At 39.2% G+C, this 17494-nt stretch overlaps 1 protein-coding gene across 2 annotated transcripts; it reads right to left on the bottom strand.

Annotated features, from left to right (window-relative positions):
• Window positions 1–246: 246 nt before the first annotated feature.
• On the bottom strand, window positions 247–14589 carry SUMO2 (small ubiquitin like modifier 2). Of its 2 annotated transcripts, XM_001369527.5 has the most exons (4): window positions 14133–14589; window positions 12136–12267; window positions 4576–4647; window positions 247–912 (listed from the first exon to the last, which is right to left on the bottom strand). In XM_001369527.5, exons 1-4 carry the CDS (start codon window positions 14151–14153, stop codon window positions 850–852), a joined length of 288 nt encoding a protein of 95 aa, XP_001369564.1. In that variant the 5' UTR covers window positions 14154–14589; the 3' UTR covers window positions 247–849. The 2 variants fall into 2 exon arrangements, with proteins under 2 accessions (XP_001369564.1, XP_056673149.1); XM_056817171.1 differs by lacking the exon at window positions 4576–4647 and having other exon boundaries at window positions 14133–14409.
• Between the last annotated feature and the right edge of the window lie 2905 nt (window positions 14590–17494).

Raw genomic sequence — 17494 nt, 5'->3', positions numbered from 1 at the left:
CACACATTCTTTGAATTTCTGAAATCAATGTAAAACTGAGCATACAAGAAAATATATTTATAAAGGCCACTTACTAAATCCTAATCATTAATGCCAACAGAAATATATCAACCTCACAAATGCTAATTTCAAGTCAAGAAAATAATTTTCAATCCCTTAATCTTTCTCTTTTAGCATGTTAACTAAATACTATTTCTCTACATCACCATTTCTTAATAGCTTCTTGAGAATAATTAAAGAAAACAGTTTATTTTAAACAAGAAGTTTATTTAAACAACAAGATGTTTGACTTTAAGGGAAAACTATCTAGGATCATTTTCTTTATAGTAATTTATCCCTACTGAGAGACAGAGATTGCCCTACATGTAACAGCTACGTACAAAAAAGTTATAAAATCGTCCTTGGTTTTACAATGATAAAAGAAAAACATTGAAATTATCCAATCAAACAAGGTATGCAAGGATTTTTTTGTGGGTTTTTTTTTTGTTGTTAAACAGTGAGAGCAAAATAACTTACTGGAATATAAAGATAAAAGTTGAATGAGCATGCCACTAATGGAGAAAAGGGATATTTTCACAGAACCAGTTTGTTTTCCCCCCTCCCCATCTCCATTTGATGTTGATCAAAACATACCATCGGCCATTTAGTTAAAAAAAAAAATACGCATTATGCCTGTGCACATACACCAGTTACTTTATGTACAATAAAGGAATGGGGGAAGGGAATCAAAGAAGAGAGAAAACTATACTGCAGTAGTCAGGATGTGGAGGAACCAAATCTTGGTTTTCTAATTGTGAATGTATTGTTTTCCTTGGGAGCACAGTTCTGGAGTAGAGTTGCAGGTTCTCTTTAGTAAATGCCTCCTGTCTGCTGCTGGAATACATCAATTGTATCTTCATCCTCCATTTCCAACTACAGTACAAGAGAAAAATAAAAATAAAACTTTTTAGCTCTGCTGATTATCCTTTTAATTTAAATTCATAATACTGGGACCTGATTGATTGCTCAAGGAATTATAGGCTCCTGTTTTATCCCAGATTTGCCAAATTCTTCATCTTAGGAATCCTATAACCTACACTTACTGTCAATCCATTGAAAACCTTTAAACTTTTCTTCTCCCTGCAGCAGATTTTTAAAAGCTGTATAGCTGAACTGAAACTGCCCATGACAGTTGAAAAAGGGGAAAAAAAAAGCTCTTACAGATATGCCATATATGTAATCTTCACACAAAATTCATGCAAGGGTCTTTCTTAGAACCATGGGACAGGTTTTATTCACTGAAAACATTGTTTTGGTTGAACTTCTGAAATGGTAACATTTACCTATCATTTAAAAATGTAACTAACTACAACTTATTGTGAGGATCATGAGAAAAGTAGTCATTTTTTTTTACCATAAATATACAACCACCATTAAACCAAACACTATTTAACACCAACAAAAATGCTCTATTGTGATGCTATGGTAATCATCTTTTCAAGGTCTCTAAGAACCTAAGTTCATAAAAACTGAGGCTGAGGGCTAAGGCACTAAAAACTAATGTAATCCGCAAAGACACACACACACACACACACACACACACACACACACACACACACACCAGTGTGGGGACATATGGGGGAGGGAACCCAAATAGTTTGGCCAAAGTAATAATACCAGTGACTGAGTCAGCTTGTTTCCCCCCCACTGAATGGGTGTATCTTACCTCTAAATACTGTTTAGATTTGCATAAAAACTTTCTATTACATAAGCACAAAGGCTACATAGGCATATTTAGTCCCCCCCCAAACCAGTTACAAATCATGGAAATAACAAAGTAAAGTGATATTGATATGACATCTTTCACTATCTGACACTATTCAAAATTACTTGATCAGAGATAATTACTCATTAAAAAAAGCACAATGTGGAAATCTGACAGTATACTTGAGATCCCATGTACCACAAGTGGAAGAATTAAAAGCAATATTATTGAAAAGACAAATAGCAAATCCTAAAGAGTTGGAATTTGCTTCTGTAACAAAACTTAGATATCCCTCAGTAGTAAACTATCAAAGTTGTTTTTGATGATTGGATAGGTTTTATAGTAAATACAGGATTAAACAAATTCCCAAGATATAACACAGCAGAAAGTTTGGGAGACTCTTAAATTTTTTAAACTTCCTAATATGCTTGTTTTGTTTTATTTCTCAAATTAAGACCAACTTTTTGAGCAAATTGAAGATTCAGGTTAGCCAGATTCCAGTTAACTTAGTTTTTAATCTTGGAAAAATCTCAACAGTCTTTCCACCATGCCAACACTAAAATAAAGCTGTCATGTTATCAAATTTTAAAACTGAGACATTTCTGTACCCTTAAGTGTGTTTCCTAAGTCAAGTACCCTATTTTCATTTTTCTTCCAGAAAAGAATATAATTCCTCATGGATAATTACAAGATTTAAAAAAAAATGTTTAGCAAAAACGAAATATTCTGAAATATTCTTCCCTTAAAAATCATTCAAAGCCAACCTTTTGCTAATAAACATACTATTTATTTTAAAGCCACCTTTTCTACAATTAGAACTCTCAAGCCTTTGTTGATACCTTTAACTGAAAGTACCCTCACTCTCAAATTACCTCCTTTTTAAATTCCTTTCTGTGTATATTCTCTTTAGGTTTATTCTGTATATACTAGCATTGTTTCCCCTATTGGAATATTCCCTCTTTACAGGGAGTGAGTGTTTCATGCATCTTTTTGTATCCTCAATGCTGCAGTATGGAAACCATCCTCCACTAATACAGCTAATAAACCCAAAACGGACTTTTCTTCAAGTGTTTTTGGGGCCCAAACATCCACTGCACAGAGGTAGACCTAGTGAGCCTCTCTTAATACAGTTATACTCTATTCTTGAACAACAAAGTAGATAGCAGATTTATAGACAGTTAAAAAACAAAATGCCAAGTGAAAGTTTAAGAAGAAAGCTCATTTATCAAACCAATGGATGTATTGGAGGTGAGGGAGATACACTAATACCTTCTCTGTGGGGTTCAAAGAAAAAGGTAGAAAGCTAAAATAAACCAAGGTCAAAATTGCTTTTGTAGGCTTAAAGAAACAAGCCAAAAATCCGCTGCCTTTAAAATCTGTTATCTAAAAAAAGAACTACAGATCAGGAGAGCCCACTGACTTCTTGTCATTACATACTTCCTGTAGACAGATGATTAAAGGGAGTGGGCCTTGAGGCTCCTCCTCTCTTTTTGGCATGATGTAGAATCTGCAGTGATGGTGGTGAGTGGGGATTTTGAAAATGGCTAACCAGCCATGGGCACGTGGTTTTCTTATTTTGAATCCTCTTTATTCCTTGATTTCTAATGATCTTTTAATAAACCTCCAAAACTATAATATTCTCACTATTAAGATGCAATTTTAAAATTTACACTTTGCTATTCATTAATAAGTGCTGTGAACAAGGGAAAGCTGGCTTGGACAATTTCTATTTAACATGTAATGTCAGCAGGCAACCAGTTGGGGGATAAGATTCATCTAGCTGAGAAGGTCAAGGAGGTGGAAGCATTTAAACTTGGTCTTGAAGGCAATATTCATGTGAGATTTTGATTAATTGATACTGGGAAGAAAGTGAGACCACAAGCATATAGGTACAATCATAAGAAAAGGGGGCAAAGAAAGTCAAGTGTTAGGACAGTGAGTATTTTAAGTTAGCTTGCAGCCTAAGGATAAAAAAGCAGGTAGGCTCAGATTGATAAGGGACCTAGATGTCAAAGAAGTTTGGGCTTTATCTAGCAGGCCCTGGAAAAGTGGCTGGAAGATTTATTACAATGAGAGACAGTATTGTCTACAAGGAGAGAACATTAAATCAAGAAACTTGAGTTCGAGATCAGATACTCACTACCTGGGTTGAATAAAGAAAATCTTTATTCAACCCAGGGACTTTTTTTCCTCTATAAAATGTTGATACTTACAGAACTGGCCTTCATGAGACAACTGTTAGGAGGAAGGCATTGGGGGGGCGCGCAGCTGGGTGGCTCTGTGGATTGAAAGCCAGGCCCAGAGATGGGAAGTCTTAGGCTCAAATGTGGCCGTAGACACTTCCCAGCTGTGTAACCCTGGATCAGTCACTTGACTCCCATTGCCTAGCCCTTACCACTCTTCCGCCTGTATCGGTTCTAAGACAGAAAGGAAGGGTTTAAAAAAAAAAAAAAGGGGGGGGATTTTGCAAATCTTATATTAACATGGTTAGTGGTGTGCATTAGGAAGATTACTGATAGTGATGTACAAGATGAATTGATACAGAAGGTAGACATGGGTGCCCAGATAATTTACAATGGGCCTGATATGTTTAAGTAATTAAGGGACTGAATTATAGTGATAGTGGTCAGATTGGAGAGAATATGGATGAGTTATAATAGAGATTTGACAAAACTTGGGAGGCTTGATACGAGGAATCAGAAGGAGAAATGAGTCAAAGATGACTTTATGCTATGAACATGAGGTACCATGTTACATGTTATATTACTTCACTTTAATTCTTTGAAATGATATGAAATACAAATTCTGGGAATTACAATGGAAAATCCTACCTGTGCAGGTGTATCTGTTTCATTGATTGGCTGTCCATCAAATCGGAATCTGATCTGCCTCATTGACAAACCCTAAACAAAAGACAAAAAGCAGTTTACAGTGTAACTATTTGCTAGGTCACATGGAAGTAAGACCCTAACTTTAAATGTATATGACTCAATTTATAGACTTAGGCTTCTAAATTTCAGAAGAGAAGCATTTTGAGAGTCAGCATATATCAGTAGAAAGAAAACTGGATTAGGTTTAAGTTCCCAGGGTGGACACATTGGCTGGGAGCCAATTCTGTCTAAATTCCAGTCAGTGTTCATTCACCCACATTGATGGAGGGATTATCCTATACCAATCAAGATCTGGTTAAAAAAAAGAAAAGTTTATCTTTTTTTTTCTTTGCAAAGTACACCTATCCCTAAGATGTCAATAGCGCCTGAATACATGTCAACCATTCACATTTATTTTCATTACTAGGAGAGCAAGAGGGAGAAAAAAAAAAGGTGAACCATTTTGGTTATGAATCACCTATATAACAATCTATCCAAAAGTTCTTACCACTATCCAAAAATTTGCTCCTTGTGGAGCTTGTTATCAAGCACTCAATAAATATCTGTTGCAGAATGTAGAAGTACCTCTAAAAAGAACAAAGAAAGGGAATTTCTAAAGGGTTTATCATCGTGACAAGCCATAAACTTCTCACAGCAAAGCAAACCAAATCTGAATTTTCTTGTACTTTGCTATCCACCTCCAGAGAAAGAACTGTTGGAGTTGGAATACAGATGAAGGCATATGATTCTCCAATTGTTTATTTAGGTCTATGTTTGGGGGTTTTAGCTTTGAGATTATTCACTTACAAAAATGAATAATATGGAAATGTTTTGTGTGATAATACATGTATAACCCACATTGAATTGCTTATTAGCTCCAGGAGAGGGGAGGAAAAGTGATGTGGGTCATATGACTTTGGAAAACTCATGTGGAAATTTTTTATTAAAATAAAAATTATAATATAGAAATTTTAAAAACTCCATTAAGTACTAGGAAAGCCAATCTAATGGAAGGCACTTGGGGGGGCAACTAGGTACCTCAGTTGATTAGAACCATGTCTGAAGACATGAGGGTCCTGGTAGTTAAATGTGGCCTCAGATACTTCCTAGGTGTGTGACTGTGGGAAAGTCATTAAACCCAAATTATCTAGGCCTTACTACTCTTCTGTTTTGGAAGCAATACTTAGTATAAAAAGACATTTGGGATGTATACAAAATAACTTCCAGTACTTATATACACAAACATAAAAGACAAATATTGGGACTGATTGCCTTATGCAAAAGCATCAACCTGTTTTTTGTTAATGGATTTATTACCTCTAGGCTGGCTCTTTTCGCTTCTTAAAAGTTTAAGCTAACTAAGCAGTTACAAATCAACTAAAACTCAGATAAAGACAAAACTTAAAAATATAAGGTAATCTCAACTTAAACTCAGTTAAATATTGATTGGCTATATGCAATGCAGCATTAGGGGGGAAAATGGAAGCAGCTTGGCAAGTGGCTGGATATACTATTTAAGTGACATGGGCTCTTCATATCTCAGTAAATTCTGCTCATATGAATCCTGAATCCCATCAATGAACCTCTTCGATCTAAAACTGGATTTTATTAGCAAACTCATAAGCATACAGTTATGTTTATTTCTAGCCCAGAAAGCCACAGCTGGCACAGTAGAATGATGGCCCTGGGCTGTTAAGACCTTTATTCCTACCTCTTAATGTTTACTAGATAAAGGAGTTGTCACTCAACCTCCTTGAGCCTCAGTGTCCTCATCTATAAAAATGGGAACAGTTGGATTTACTTCCCAGATTATTTGCAACTCCCACGGCAATATGTTAAATGGCTTTCTAAACTTCAGAGTGCTATTTATAAATTTCAGTTCCTCAGTCTGTTTCCTCATCTGTAATATGAAAGGTGATCTAGCTTATCATTTAAAGTATCTTTAAATATAATTTGCAAATCTTTGAAACTGTCTAACGCTGTTAATTTGCCTTCTGCAAGGTTTATATACAAGGAACTATAATACAGGAGCCAATATTAGTGGTTTAATTATTGTATAAAATAGTTCCTTACTCACTTCTTTTTATTTGATGGAGAATTTTACAAGGATGACAATTTTTATCTAAAAACTAGTAGCACTAGTAATGAATCAAGAAAGACAAGAACTTTAATTCACTATCTGGTCATCCAGTGACTTGTGATGGCTATGAATCATAGAAGACTCAAAATTCCAGGCAACCCACATGGAAAGATAAAGCAGGAACATAATTAATGATGATTTGTATGAGAATTGAGGTAAGATATCATCCAGAACACAGAGCCAGAAAGTGAGGCCTTCTGGTCATATGGCAAGAATGAGGGATAATAGATGGATAGAGAAGTTGGGGGGAGGGAGAGAACAGAAGAATTTAATCCTTACAGATAAATTATGCTAGTGTAGAAACTCTTTTCACTGATCCAATCGCCAATTTCTCAGTAATATATATTTGAGTCCTCAGTTGCCATGACTGCAGAACTAGCAGATATTAGATTTTATTAGGTCTTCATGATTTTAAGGCCTGTTCTCTATATAATATAAATCTCTCCACCCTGCAGTGGAATCCTTTAAATATTATACTGAGACAGAAACAGGCCTCAAAAACAAGAAGTAGATTGATCCTTTATGGAAGACCTACGCCAATTAACCAAGATTTATTTAATATACATGCCAAACATTGGGGAGAAAAAGAAAAAAATGAAGTCCTTAACATAGTTTCTCAAACTTACATTCTACAGGGAGATAACATGTGTGTGTGTAAATTATATACAAAGTAAATTTTTGAGGGGAGAACAATGCATTAAAGACTCATTTAGATAGCATTAGAGTTTAGCTTTGAAGTAAATTAAGAATTCTAAAAATCATGATGATGAAATGCATTTTCCAGGTACAGGGGATAGCAGTCTATTGCAAAAAAGACAGAGAGGAGAAAGTATGTGTAAAGAACAGTCTGTACAGATCAAAGAGTATGTGAATGGGAGTAATTTATAACATGGCTAGAAAAGTAGGTTATAGTCAGATTGCTGAGTGCTTTAAATGCCTTACAGAGGGGGTTTGATTATTTTTGACCACCATGGTAATAAAGAGCCATTAGTTTACTGAGCAGAGGAGTCACAGTCACACTTGTTTTCTAGGTATCAGTTCAAGAATTGTTTGGAAAAGTCTAGATGGGAAGAAAATGGAGTACTAGGAGGCAATTTAAATAATCTAAGAGAGAGGTAAAAAAGGGGCTGAAACAGAATGATGTGGCCTTCTGAGGGAAAGGAAATAATGCAAAAGAAAAAACATACAAATTAGGGGCAGATGGGTGGCCCAGAGATGGGAATTCCTGGACTCAAATCTGGCCTCAGATACTTCCTAGCTGTGTGACCATGAGCAAGTCACTTAACCCATGATCCCTAACCCATACTGCTCTCTTCTGTCTTGGAACCAATTAGTATTAATTATAAGACAGAAGGTAAAGGTTAAAAAAACAAACAAACAACTCACACGTACTAAGGGTAAAAAAATTGATAGACTGTGAATTTGAGAAGGGAGATGGGGGGGAGATGAATTGTGTTGGAGATGCTGAATTTGAAGATCTGCATGGGACATCTGTCCATGGAAGATTTACCATCTTTGCCAGTGGGGTTATTCACTTCAGTGAAATCATAGATATATCCAAAGAATTATCTTGTTTTAGAATAAACTGAAACATTAATAGATGACATTTATACAATGCTTGAAGGTTTACAAAGTACATTCTACACATTCTTTCATTGAATCCTCAATAGCTGAGTTATTATGCACATTTTAAAGATGAAGAAACTAAGGTTCAGACACCTAATTACTTACCTAGAGGCAAGAAAGAGAAAAATATAAAAATCTGTTTTTTAAAATCCTTCACTCACAACCTGGCCCCAAACTTATCTTTCTGACATTATAATAGATTATTCTTTCCCCCATACATTATGGTCCAGACAAACTGGCCTTTTCTGTGTCTTAGCTATCCTCTCATGCCTAGAATGCACTTTCCTCACCACCTTTTACAGAAAGTCTTTCCTGATCTCCCTGGTACTAGTCAGTGCTTCTCTCACCTTGTAATTATTCTATCTTCTGTCTATTTATACATGCACACATTCCTCTTAATAGAATGAATGCTCCCGGAGACCCCTAACCCAGGATCGCTGATTCTGAAAGGCTCAACTCTAACATACCACCTCTCAAAGGAATTTGAGTCTATGTGTACATCTTTATTATTATATCTGTCTTCCTCTCTTGAATCACTAGCCCCCTATCTCTCACTGATTAATGCCCTGCCAAGCCTTAGCTTTGGATTACTCCCACCATTTGCTGCTTTGTCCCTATTTGTGTGCGGTTAAATGATGGTAGAATCATGTAACCATTATGATTGGATCTACTACAAATTTATGCTACACAACTTTAACTTGGCCCTCACTACTGCTAGGCAATCCTTTATGGCTCCCTTATCAACTCACCATTCAATTCTTCACAAAGGTTCTTCCAAACTTCCTCTTCCTTCCTCAAATTTCCCAAGACTCCCCCGTCCTCCAACTCTCTGATGAAATCCTTGCCTTTTTTTTTCTCCAGAAAAACTGAGACCATTTGTTAAGTCCCCTCTTCTCCCATCACTCAGATATCCCTTCTGCCAAATTCTCCTCCATCCCCATCTCAGGTAATTTAGTGGTCTTATTTCTTACCAAGGCTAACCTAAGGACCTCAGTTGTCAAATTCAAATCCAGTGGCTTTTTCTCAATTCTCATTCTCCTTGACCACTCTGCAGCCTGATTCTTTGATCACTCTCCTCCGTGATACTCTCTTCTATATTTTCAGGATATCACTCTCTTCTAGTTCTCCTAACTGACCTCTCTTATCCTCTGCTGGCAGAATATGCCCTGTAACCAATAGGTGTCCCTTGGGGTTCTGCCCTGGTCTGTCTTCACTTGGTGATCTTATCAGTTTCCATGGATTCAATTATCATCTCTAGGCTGATGATTCTCAAATCTATCCTGCCTCAACCTCTCTATTGACCTCAAATCTTACATCTTCAATTCAGAACCTCAAATCTGATGTCCAGGAGACATCTTAAACTCAACATGTTCAAAACAGAACTCATTATCTTCACTCCTAAACTCTACCCTACCCCACACCCTTATTACCACAGAGAGCAACACCATCCTGACAGTGCTTTAGCCTCAAAAACTAGGAGTCATCTTTGATGCCTCTTTTACTTCCCTTATTTAGTTGCCAAGTTTGTTGATTTCACCTGTACAATATCTCCCCTAAACAGTCTGATCTGTTTCTATGGATTTAATGACTATGTTTCTCAAATATATCTATGCTACCCTAACTTCTCTGCTCACTTCCACTCTTTTAGATATCTTGTTCAAAACTGAACATTAGCTTTCTCCCCTTTCTTCCCTCGCCTACTTTCATCACAGTAGAGGGCAACATCCTCCTCCTAAACCCTCAGGCTCACAACCAAGGGGTCAACTCCTTACTCTTACCCCATCCATATCCAATCTGTTGCCAAGTCCTGTCTTGATTTTACCTCAGCAACATTTCTTGAATATATCCTCTTCTCTGACACAGCCACCACTCATCACCCCCCCCAAACTATTTTAATGTCCTGGTGGGTCCATCTACCTCAAGTCTTTCCCCATTCCAATCTATCCTCTATTCAGCTTCCAAAAGTGGTGTCCCCAAAGCACAATTCTAACTATGTCATGCTACTCTGTAGTATCATTCTACTCAACACTCTAGTGGCTATCACCTTTAGGATCAAGTTAAAATCCTATCTGGCATTCAATGCCAAATAACCTAGCCCTTTTCTGTCTTTTTTATTCCCTGCTATGTTTGATCCAATGATAATGGTCTCCTGGCTGTTCCACCACCAAGATATACATTTCCTCTGGCTGTTTCCCATGCCTGCAATGCTCTTCCCTCAATTTCATGTAGGGTTTTCCCTGGTTTCCTTTAAATCCCAGTGAAAATATCATTTTTTAAAACTAGGAAGCTGTTCCTTACTCAGTTCTTGTGTTTTCCCTCTGTTAATTATTTTTTTATTTAACCCGCATATAGCTTGCTTTGTAGTTTACATGCAATCTATTAGGTTTTAAGGTTCTTGAGATTAGGGTCTTTTACTTCTTTTTTGGGTCCCCACTATTTAGCATAGTGCCTAGCACATAGTAGGTATTTAATAAATGTTTACTGATTGTTGGCAGAGAGATAAATTCTGAGGATTATATTAACAAACACCAATGAAGCAAATCAGAAATTGGGAATCTAGATTAATAATCCAGGCTTTCAAATACCCAGAGTTGATATGGAAGTTTCTAAAAATTCATTATAATAAATGAATCTATTTTGATGAAATAACTAATAAATGCATAGCCATTTGCTAAAATTTCCTCAATCACATATAATTTGAGGTTCTATCACTTTATAAAAAATGAATTCTATTTCTACCAAAACCATCACACTAGAGAAGGAAAAGGCTTTTCCTTTATAACGGCATTTTCCAATTTGTCTAGGATTAAGCCAACTTTTACATTTTAAAAATTATTTTGAAATTCATGAGTTCTTTTATCCTATCAAAATAATTTTCTGAACTTTTGTTCTTATTTATGGTAGACCATGATGGAAATTTTGACCTTCCAAAAATCTATTTTCAGCAGGAAAACTACTTACCTGATTACCAACAATTTCTTCCAAAAGGGATAAAAAGGAACCCTATACATTACTTTTGAGCTATTGATAAATTCATTACATAATAGGGGCTCCTGGTTTTTCTTAGTAGAAATCACTAATGTACTTCCAAGTACTGTGCTCAGATAATTTCATACATTAATTTTCATACTTCCTCTTTATTTACAATCTTTTAGGTAAAAAAGATCTTTAAATTATCAGAAACTTCATATTTTGGCTTTGCAGGGTTAAGTTATTTTGATATCTCCAATGAGAATGGAAAAAAAAATCACAATTTTCATGCTTAATGCCAAATGCAAACATGACTTTAATTTCTAAAACTTGTTTAGTAGAAAGCTAAATTTAGATAAGCCATAGGCAAAAATTAACAGACAAGTATAAGATGGGTAGGAGGCCTGAAAATTAAATTTAAAGTTCATCCTCCCTTTCAAGAATACAAAAAAGTTAGCATTGCTCCCCAAATACCTCAGATAGTAGTTAGCAAATTATTTCATTGCATTTATTCCTATCATTAAGAATTATTAGAATAAAAACTAAAAGGATTTTAACATAGGACTGTGGAAAGGAATTTTGAACACAAATGACAAATATATTTAAAATCTTACAAAACAGTTAAGTATGATACAAATGAATGCTTTTCCTTACAAACCTATTAAATATTTAAAACCACACTACATACAATATTAGCACAATATTAAAGATACATCTTAGTCTCTATTATCCAGTTTGTTGTTTTCACCAGATTTAGCCTGGAAGTCCATATACTAACTTCTCACCTGTCGTTCACAATAGGCTTTCATTAGTTTACTAAGTGGTGTGTGCCTCTTAATCTTAAACTGCACCACCGAACCATCTTGCCCTGCCACCTTCAAATTAATGTGGTCGTTGTTTTCAGTCTTGACTCCTTCCTGTTGAGAGAGAAAAATAAGGTGGTATAACTTAAGGATGTTTTTTAAAAATGCCCTTAGCAGCATCAAGCAACAATCTCAGGTTGCTTCAAAAAGCAACAAGTTTGACATTTTGATTTCAAAAATAGCAGAATTATGTGATACTGACTTTGAAACTAACAAGAGATGAGAAAGTATCAGTGAAATTAAATAACTGTCATAGTAACAAAAAAATGATCCTATATGTAATGGACTATGGAAAGGAAGTCACACCCACTTCTGCAACATTTTCAGTTAAAAAAAAAACCAAAGGATTGCTAGCACGATCATTTTTCATTTTCCCTAAAGAGAAGCTCTTTTCAGAAAAATTACACTTAAAACTATCAAACTTTATTGTCTACATTCAATTCCACATCCACTCTTTGCTACAGAATTTTCATATAGTTAGGTATATTTTGGCACTCAGACCTAGTTTAACAATGTATCATCACAATATAAATGTAAATTTGAGGTTCTCCCTGGATTCAAACAAAAAACTTAATAGCAGACAATAAATCTTTTCTTCAGCACCCTCCTTTTTTGGGGGTGTGGGAGTGAGAAATGTTGATAAAAATATTTTTAATAGGGGGTCTACGAAAGTTCTACTCAAACTTCCCTGTATCTGTGACCATATTTAGGATCAAAGACTCCTAGATCCAGAAGTGGAATGAGAAAAGAAACTGGGGCGCAGGGAGGTTCTGCGATTTGCTTGTCCAAGGTCCCCCCAGGTATTCGGATCAAAGTTGGTATTTGAACCTGGATCAGTCAATTAATCAGCATTTATTGAGGGATTACAACGTGCCAGGCACTGTGCTAAAGCATAGGAGATACAAAGAAAGACAAAAAAATACGGACCATGCTCTAGACTAGCACCCATTCTAATAGGGAGAATACCATGCAAACCACCATGCTTAAACAAGATATATACAATGTAAATGGGCGGCAGTCTCAGATTTTTCCTCCCCCCTCCCCCGTACGATGCAAACGCCTGACTACAGCTATATATCCATGTGAGCATTATTGTCCTTAAATGAGCCCTGAAAGGTTATAGTAGCCAGAAGAAATATTCCCATATGAAAGATGCATTCGTGTTTTCGAGGCACGGGGGGAGGTGGTGTCTGGGGGGGCCCTGGAGGGGGGAAGTCTTTTGGCGCCTTAAAAGCTGCCTTCGTAAAGTTTACATTGAAAATATATACATATCCATACACATACACACACGCCACCCCCATTGAGCCTGCCACCTTCCTCCTCCTCCTTCCAGCTCCAGCATCATCCACATGGTCGCTGAGGGCTATGGGTTCCTCGACTCGAGGAAGAGGGAGGGAGGGAGGCAGGAAACCGCACTCCCCCCAGCCTTCTTCGCCCGGGGGAATCCGGCCTCGGCCCGCACCCCCTCCCCCCTAGGCCCTAAGGCCGGGAGGGAGGAGCGCGAGGACCCCGGAGAGAGGAGGAGACGCTCTGAAACTCCAGGCCGGGAGAGGACCCGCCTCCAGCCCGCGCCAGGGGAGGGCAGAGCAGCCCCCTAGGCCGAGAGGGAAAGCCCCGAGCTCCGCGGCAGAGGCGGCGGCAGTGAGGCCAAGGCCGCGCGCTCCGCTCTCCTTCCGCGGCCCCGGCTCCGGCCCTGGGGTCCGAGGGGGCCTCGACCGGCGCGGGCTGAGGGAGAGAGGGTGGGGGGAGGAGAGAAAATGGCGCGGAAAGCCCGGGCCCGAGCCGGGGCCGCCGCAGCGCCAGACCCCCCGCCCGGCCCGCCTCCCTCCCTTCGCGCGCCTCCCGCCCCCTCCCCCGCCGCAGCCGCCGGTGCCGCCGCAGCAGTAGCCGCCCGCCTCAGCCACCGCGGGCTCCCTCACCTTCGGCTTCTCGTCGGCCATGGTGAGTCCGGGGGTCTCCTCAGCCGCCGCTTCACAAAAGAGGCACCAGGATGGTCCGCTCCAAGGGAATGGGGGGAGAAGCAGCAGCGGCAGGAGCAGGAGCAAAAGGAGGATGAAAAGGAAGATGATGGTGATGATGATAGTGAGGACGAAGAAGAGGAGGAGAAGGACGAGAAGGAGGAGGAGGAGGTGAAGGAGGAGGAGGAGGAAGAGGAGGAGGAGGCAGCGGTGGAGGGACTGAGGGCGCGCGCACGTCCTGCGCTCCTTCTCCCCCTTTGCGTGCGCGGGCACGAGCTGCCCGGAGCTCCCATTGGTTTTCGGCTCACGGGAACGCGCAATGCTTACATAACCAGCCCCCTCCCCCAACCCTCCAAACTCCCCAGGAGAGGCCTCTGCGCCGGGCTCGGAGGCGGGGAGGCGGGAAGATGCGCGGGCACGCGCACAGGGCCTGTCGCGGGGGCGCGCCTGGCTCTGGGCGGGGTTGTATTGTCCTACTGATGGTGGTGGAGGAGAATCAAAATGGACTCCAGCTGTCTGGGTCCCTGGGAGCCGGCTGACTGGCTCACAGGTCTTAGGTGAGGAGTGGAGGCTGAGAAGAGCAGGCCCAGGAGGTAAAAACCTCCGGCAGTAGCCCCACTAGGGCGTTGAAAGAATGCCCTTTGGCCCAGCCTGTCTCTTTGTGGTCCAAGGACAGCCCTGCTTGGCCTCCCCTCTGTGCCAGGTTTGGAAACATCATGGCTCCATTTTCACAAGGCAGGCTGCTTGCACAGCTTGTTGCCCAGACTTCTATCATTCCACCCTATGGACCAGGCACTCCTGGAAAGCCTGCCTGTACCCAGGCTGGTACAATGCACCCTTCCTTCTGGAAAGGGCTGTCTATCAAATCCATATTATCTATCACAGAGGTCTCTTCCAGCTCAAAATCTCAGATCTCATGCAATAGCCATTAGTATTTTTTTTAAATGTAGGCTAATCTGTGTGATTTCTTACACCCAGGAGTTCTTCATTTCCCCCTTCCCCCTTCATATTTCTTAAGTTCTTACAAATGAAAAGGCCCCTGGATAAAGAAGGAAGAGTATGGAGTCAAGAAACCTGTTATTGACTCCTATATGTATTAGATAGGTGATGCTGAGTAATTCGACCCTCAGTTTGCTTGTCTATAAAAGTGCTGTCATGATACTTCTCTTATACTATCTACCTCATCTATAAGATCAGAGATTTAAGAGTTGAAAGGGACCTCAAAGTCAATCTCATCCAGCAGCCAAGTAGTACAATGGACAGTACTGGGGCTGGAGTCAGGAAGACCTGAGTCCAAATGTGGTCTCAGACACTTACCAGCTATATGACTTTGGGTAAGTTGCTTAATCAGTAATGTTAACTTCTGAAAAATGGGGATGATAACAGTAATAGAATAATAATTCTTCCCAGGGGTTGTTGTGAGGATTGATTGAGATAATATGAGCACTGTGTCTGATATGTAGCAGATAAATGCTAGCTGTTATTAATTCCTTTACAAATGAGGAAACTAATGAGGTCCAGGGAGGTTCAGTGATTTGCCCAAGGTCACACAGCTAGTATCAGATGTGAGATTTGAATCAGGTCCTTGTGATCCAATGTTCTTTTTCCATTTTCCGACTGCCTTCTCTCAGAGGGTTGTGCTATGGGAGTAAATGGTAAATTGTTATAGAAATGTGAGTTGTTATTATTTTCATTTTCAGATTTGAGTTAGCTGGTGGTACTTCTGAGGTATGGCTCAAGGCAAAGGGACTATTTCATTCAGGAAAGTACAGTAAGGAAAAAAACCATTCATATACAGAACTAAAGCTGTATATGGACACATACACACAAAGTTTCTGTAGTTCCAACATCCTTTGCTGTGGTCCTAGTGGGCAGACTATATGCATTTTGATTTATAATAAAAACCCAAGCATATATAAGGGGGTAACAACTTACTTGAGGTTTTGGCTTAGTTGAAGTAATTAACAATTCAAACAAATATTAAACGGCAGTTTAACAGAGCCAGTGTGACTCTCTGAGCATAAACCCAATCTCAGATCTGCCTCATATATCCTTCAGGGAGAGGTGTTCTCAACTAGGGCAACTAGGGAAAAGGGTGGACCAGGAAAGCTAGGTATCTCTTAAGGAAAGAGGCCACAAGCTTCTGGGCCAGTTTTCATCCTTTTCCTTTCCCTTTTTCTTTGGTTAGGGCTAAATTGTATTCCTTGAGAAGACTTGCAGAGAAAGAAAAAATGGAGTTGCAAAGCCTAAATTCCCTCATTTCTCTCCCAATATAGTCCCAAAGCCTTCTCAAATCTATATCCAATCCAATCTAACAGGCCTTTAGTGTGTACAAGATTCTCATCATTCACATTCATATGCTTCATCTTTCACCAGAACTATTTGCAACAGATTCCTTCCAATTGGTCTTCCTGCCTCACATCCTTCTCCAATCCATCTTCCATACTGCTGTCAAACTGATATTCCAAAGTATAGGCCTGACAATGTCAACTCCATTGGCTCCCTTTCCCTTCAAGAATAACACCTTGGCATTTAAAGCCTTTCACAACTTGGCTGTAGCTTACCATTCCAGGCTTATTACATATTACCTTCACATACTCTACATTCCAGCCAAACTAGACTTCTTGCTGTTCTCTGTCTTCTGCCTTAGTGTCTATGCATTGGGATTCTTCATACCTGAAAAGGTATCCTTCCTTACCTCTTCCTCTTAGAATTTTTAAGGTATTTAAAAGCTCAGGTCAAGAGCTACTTCCTATATGATAAGGCCTTTCCTGATCTCCCTGGTTGTTCACCTAAAATTACTTTGTATTTACCCTTTATATATTTATTATTTACTTGTGGTAGGGCTGATCAAGGAATCTATAGTCCATTTGATCCCAATTCCATCCCAATCAAGCCAATGTCGTTTGGGGACATCTGAGGGATAGCTCACCATAACAGTATAGATATGTCAACTGGCACCTTTCTGAGAGAATCAAGGAAGTAGATTTTTGATTGAAGGAACTCTAGGTGAACAGTGTCTTGCTGGAGGAGCCACCCTTGGTAGTCTAGCAAGAAGACCTTGTAGACCAGTTTTCTCACTTTATCATGTGAACTTTCCCTCTTAAGAAAATAGCAAGCCAGAGAAGGGATCTTTGTTGACAGTGGGACAACTTTGGATGGTTTTATCCGGACCCCCCCCTTCCCCAGCAGTTATGGAGAATGGTAACTAAAGCATGTGGCAGGGATAGTCATGTGCTTCCAAAAGCCTGAAAAAAAAAATCCTGAAAATAGACTTTCTCAGTTTAATAAATGGTAGCAATCAGGGCACTAAAACAGAGTTC

The sequence above is a fragment of the Monodelphis domestica genome, chromosome 2, assembly GCF_027887165.1.
Source record: "Monodelphis domestica isolate mMonDom1 chromosome 2, mMonDom1.pri, whole genome shotgun sequence".
Lineage (NCBI taxonomy): Eukaryota > Metazoa > Chordata > Mammalia > Didelphimorphia > Didelphidae > Monodelphis > Monodelphis domestica.
Note: the sequence above shows the minus strand (reverse complement) of the source record. Positions and strands in the feature narration are given on the sequence as shown.

Excerpts from the sequence above, each read along its gene's own strand:
- SUMO2 (XM_001369527.5), bottom strand. The coding sequence starts at position 14,153 with ATGGCCGACGAGAAGCCGAAG. Across the intron at positions 12,268-14,132 it reads TGGCCGACGAGAAGCCGAAG|GAAGGAGTCAAGACTGAAAA; the intron begins GTGAGGGAGCCC and ends CTCTCTCAACAG. Across the intron at positions 913-4,575 it reads AAACAGATACACCTGCACAG|TTGGAAATGGAGGATGAAGA; the intron begins GTAGGATTTTCC and ends CTTGTACTGTAG.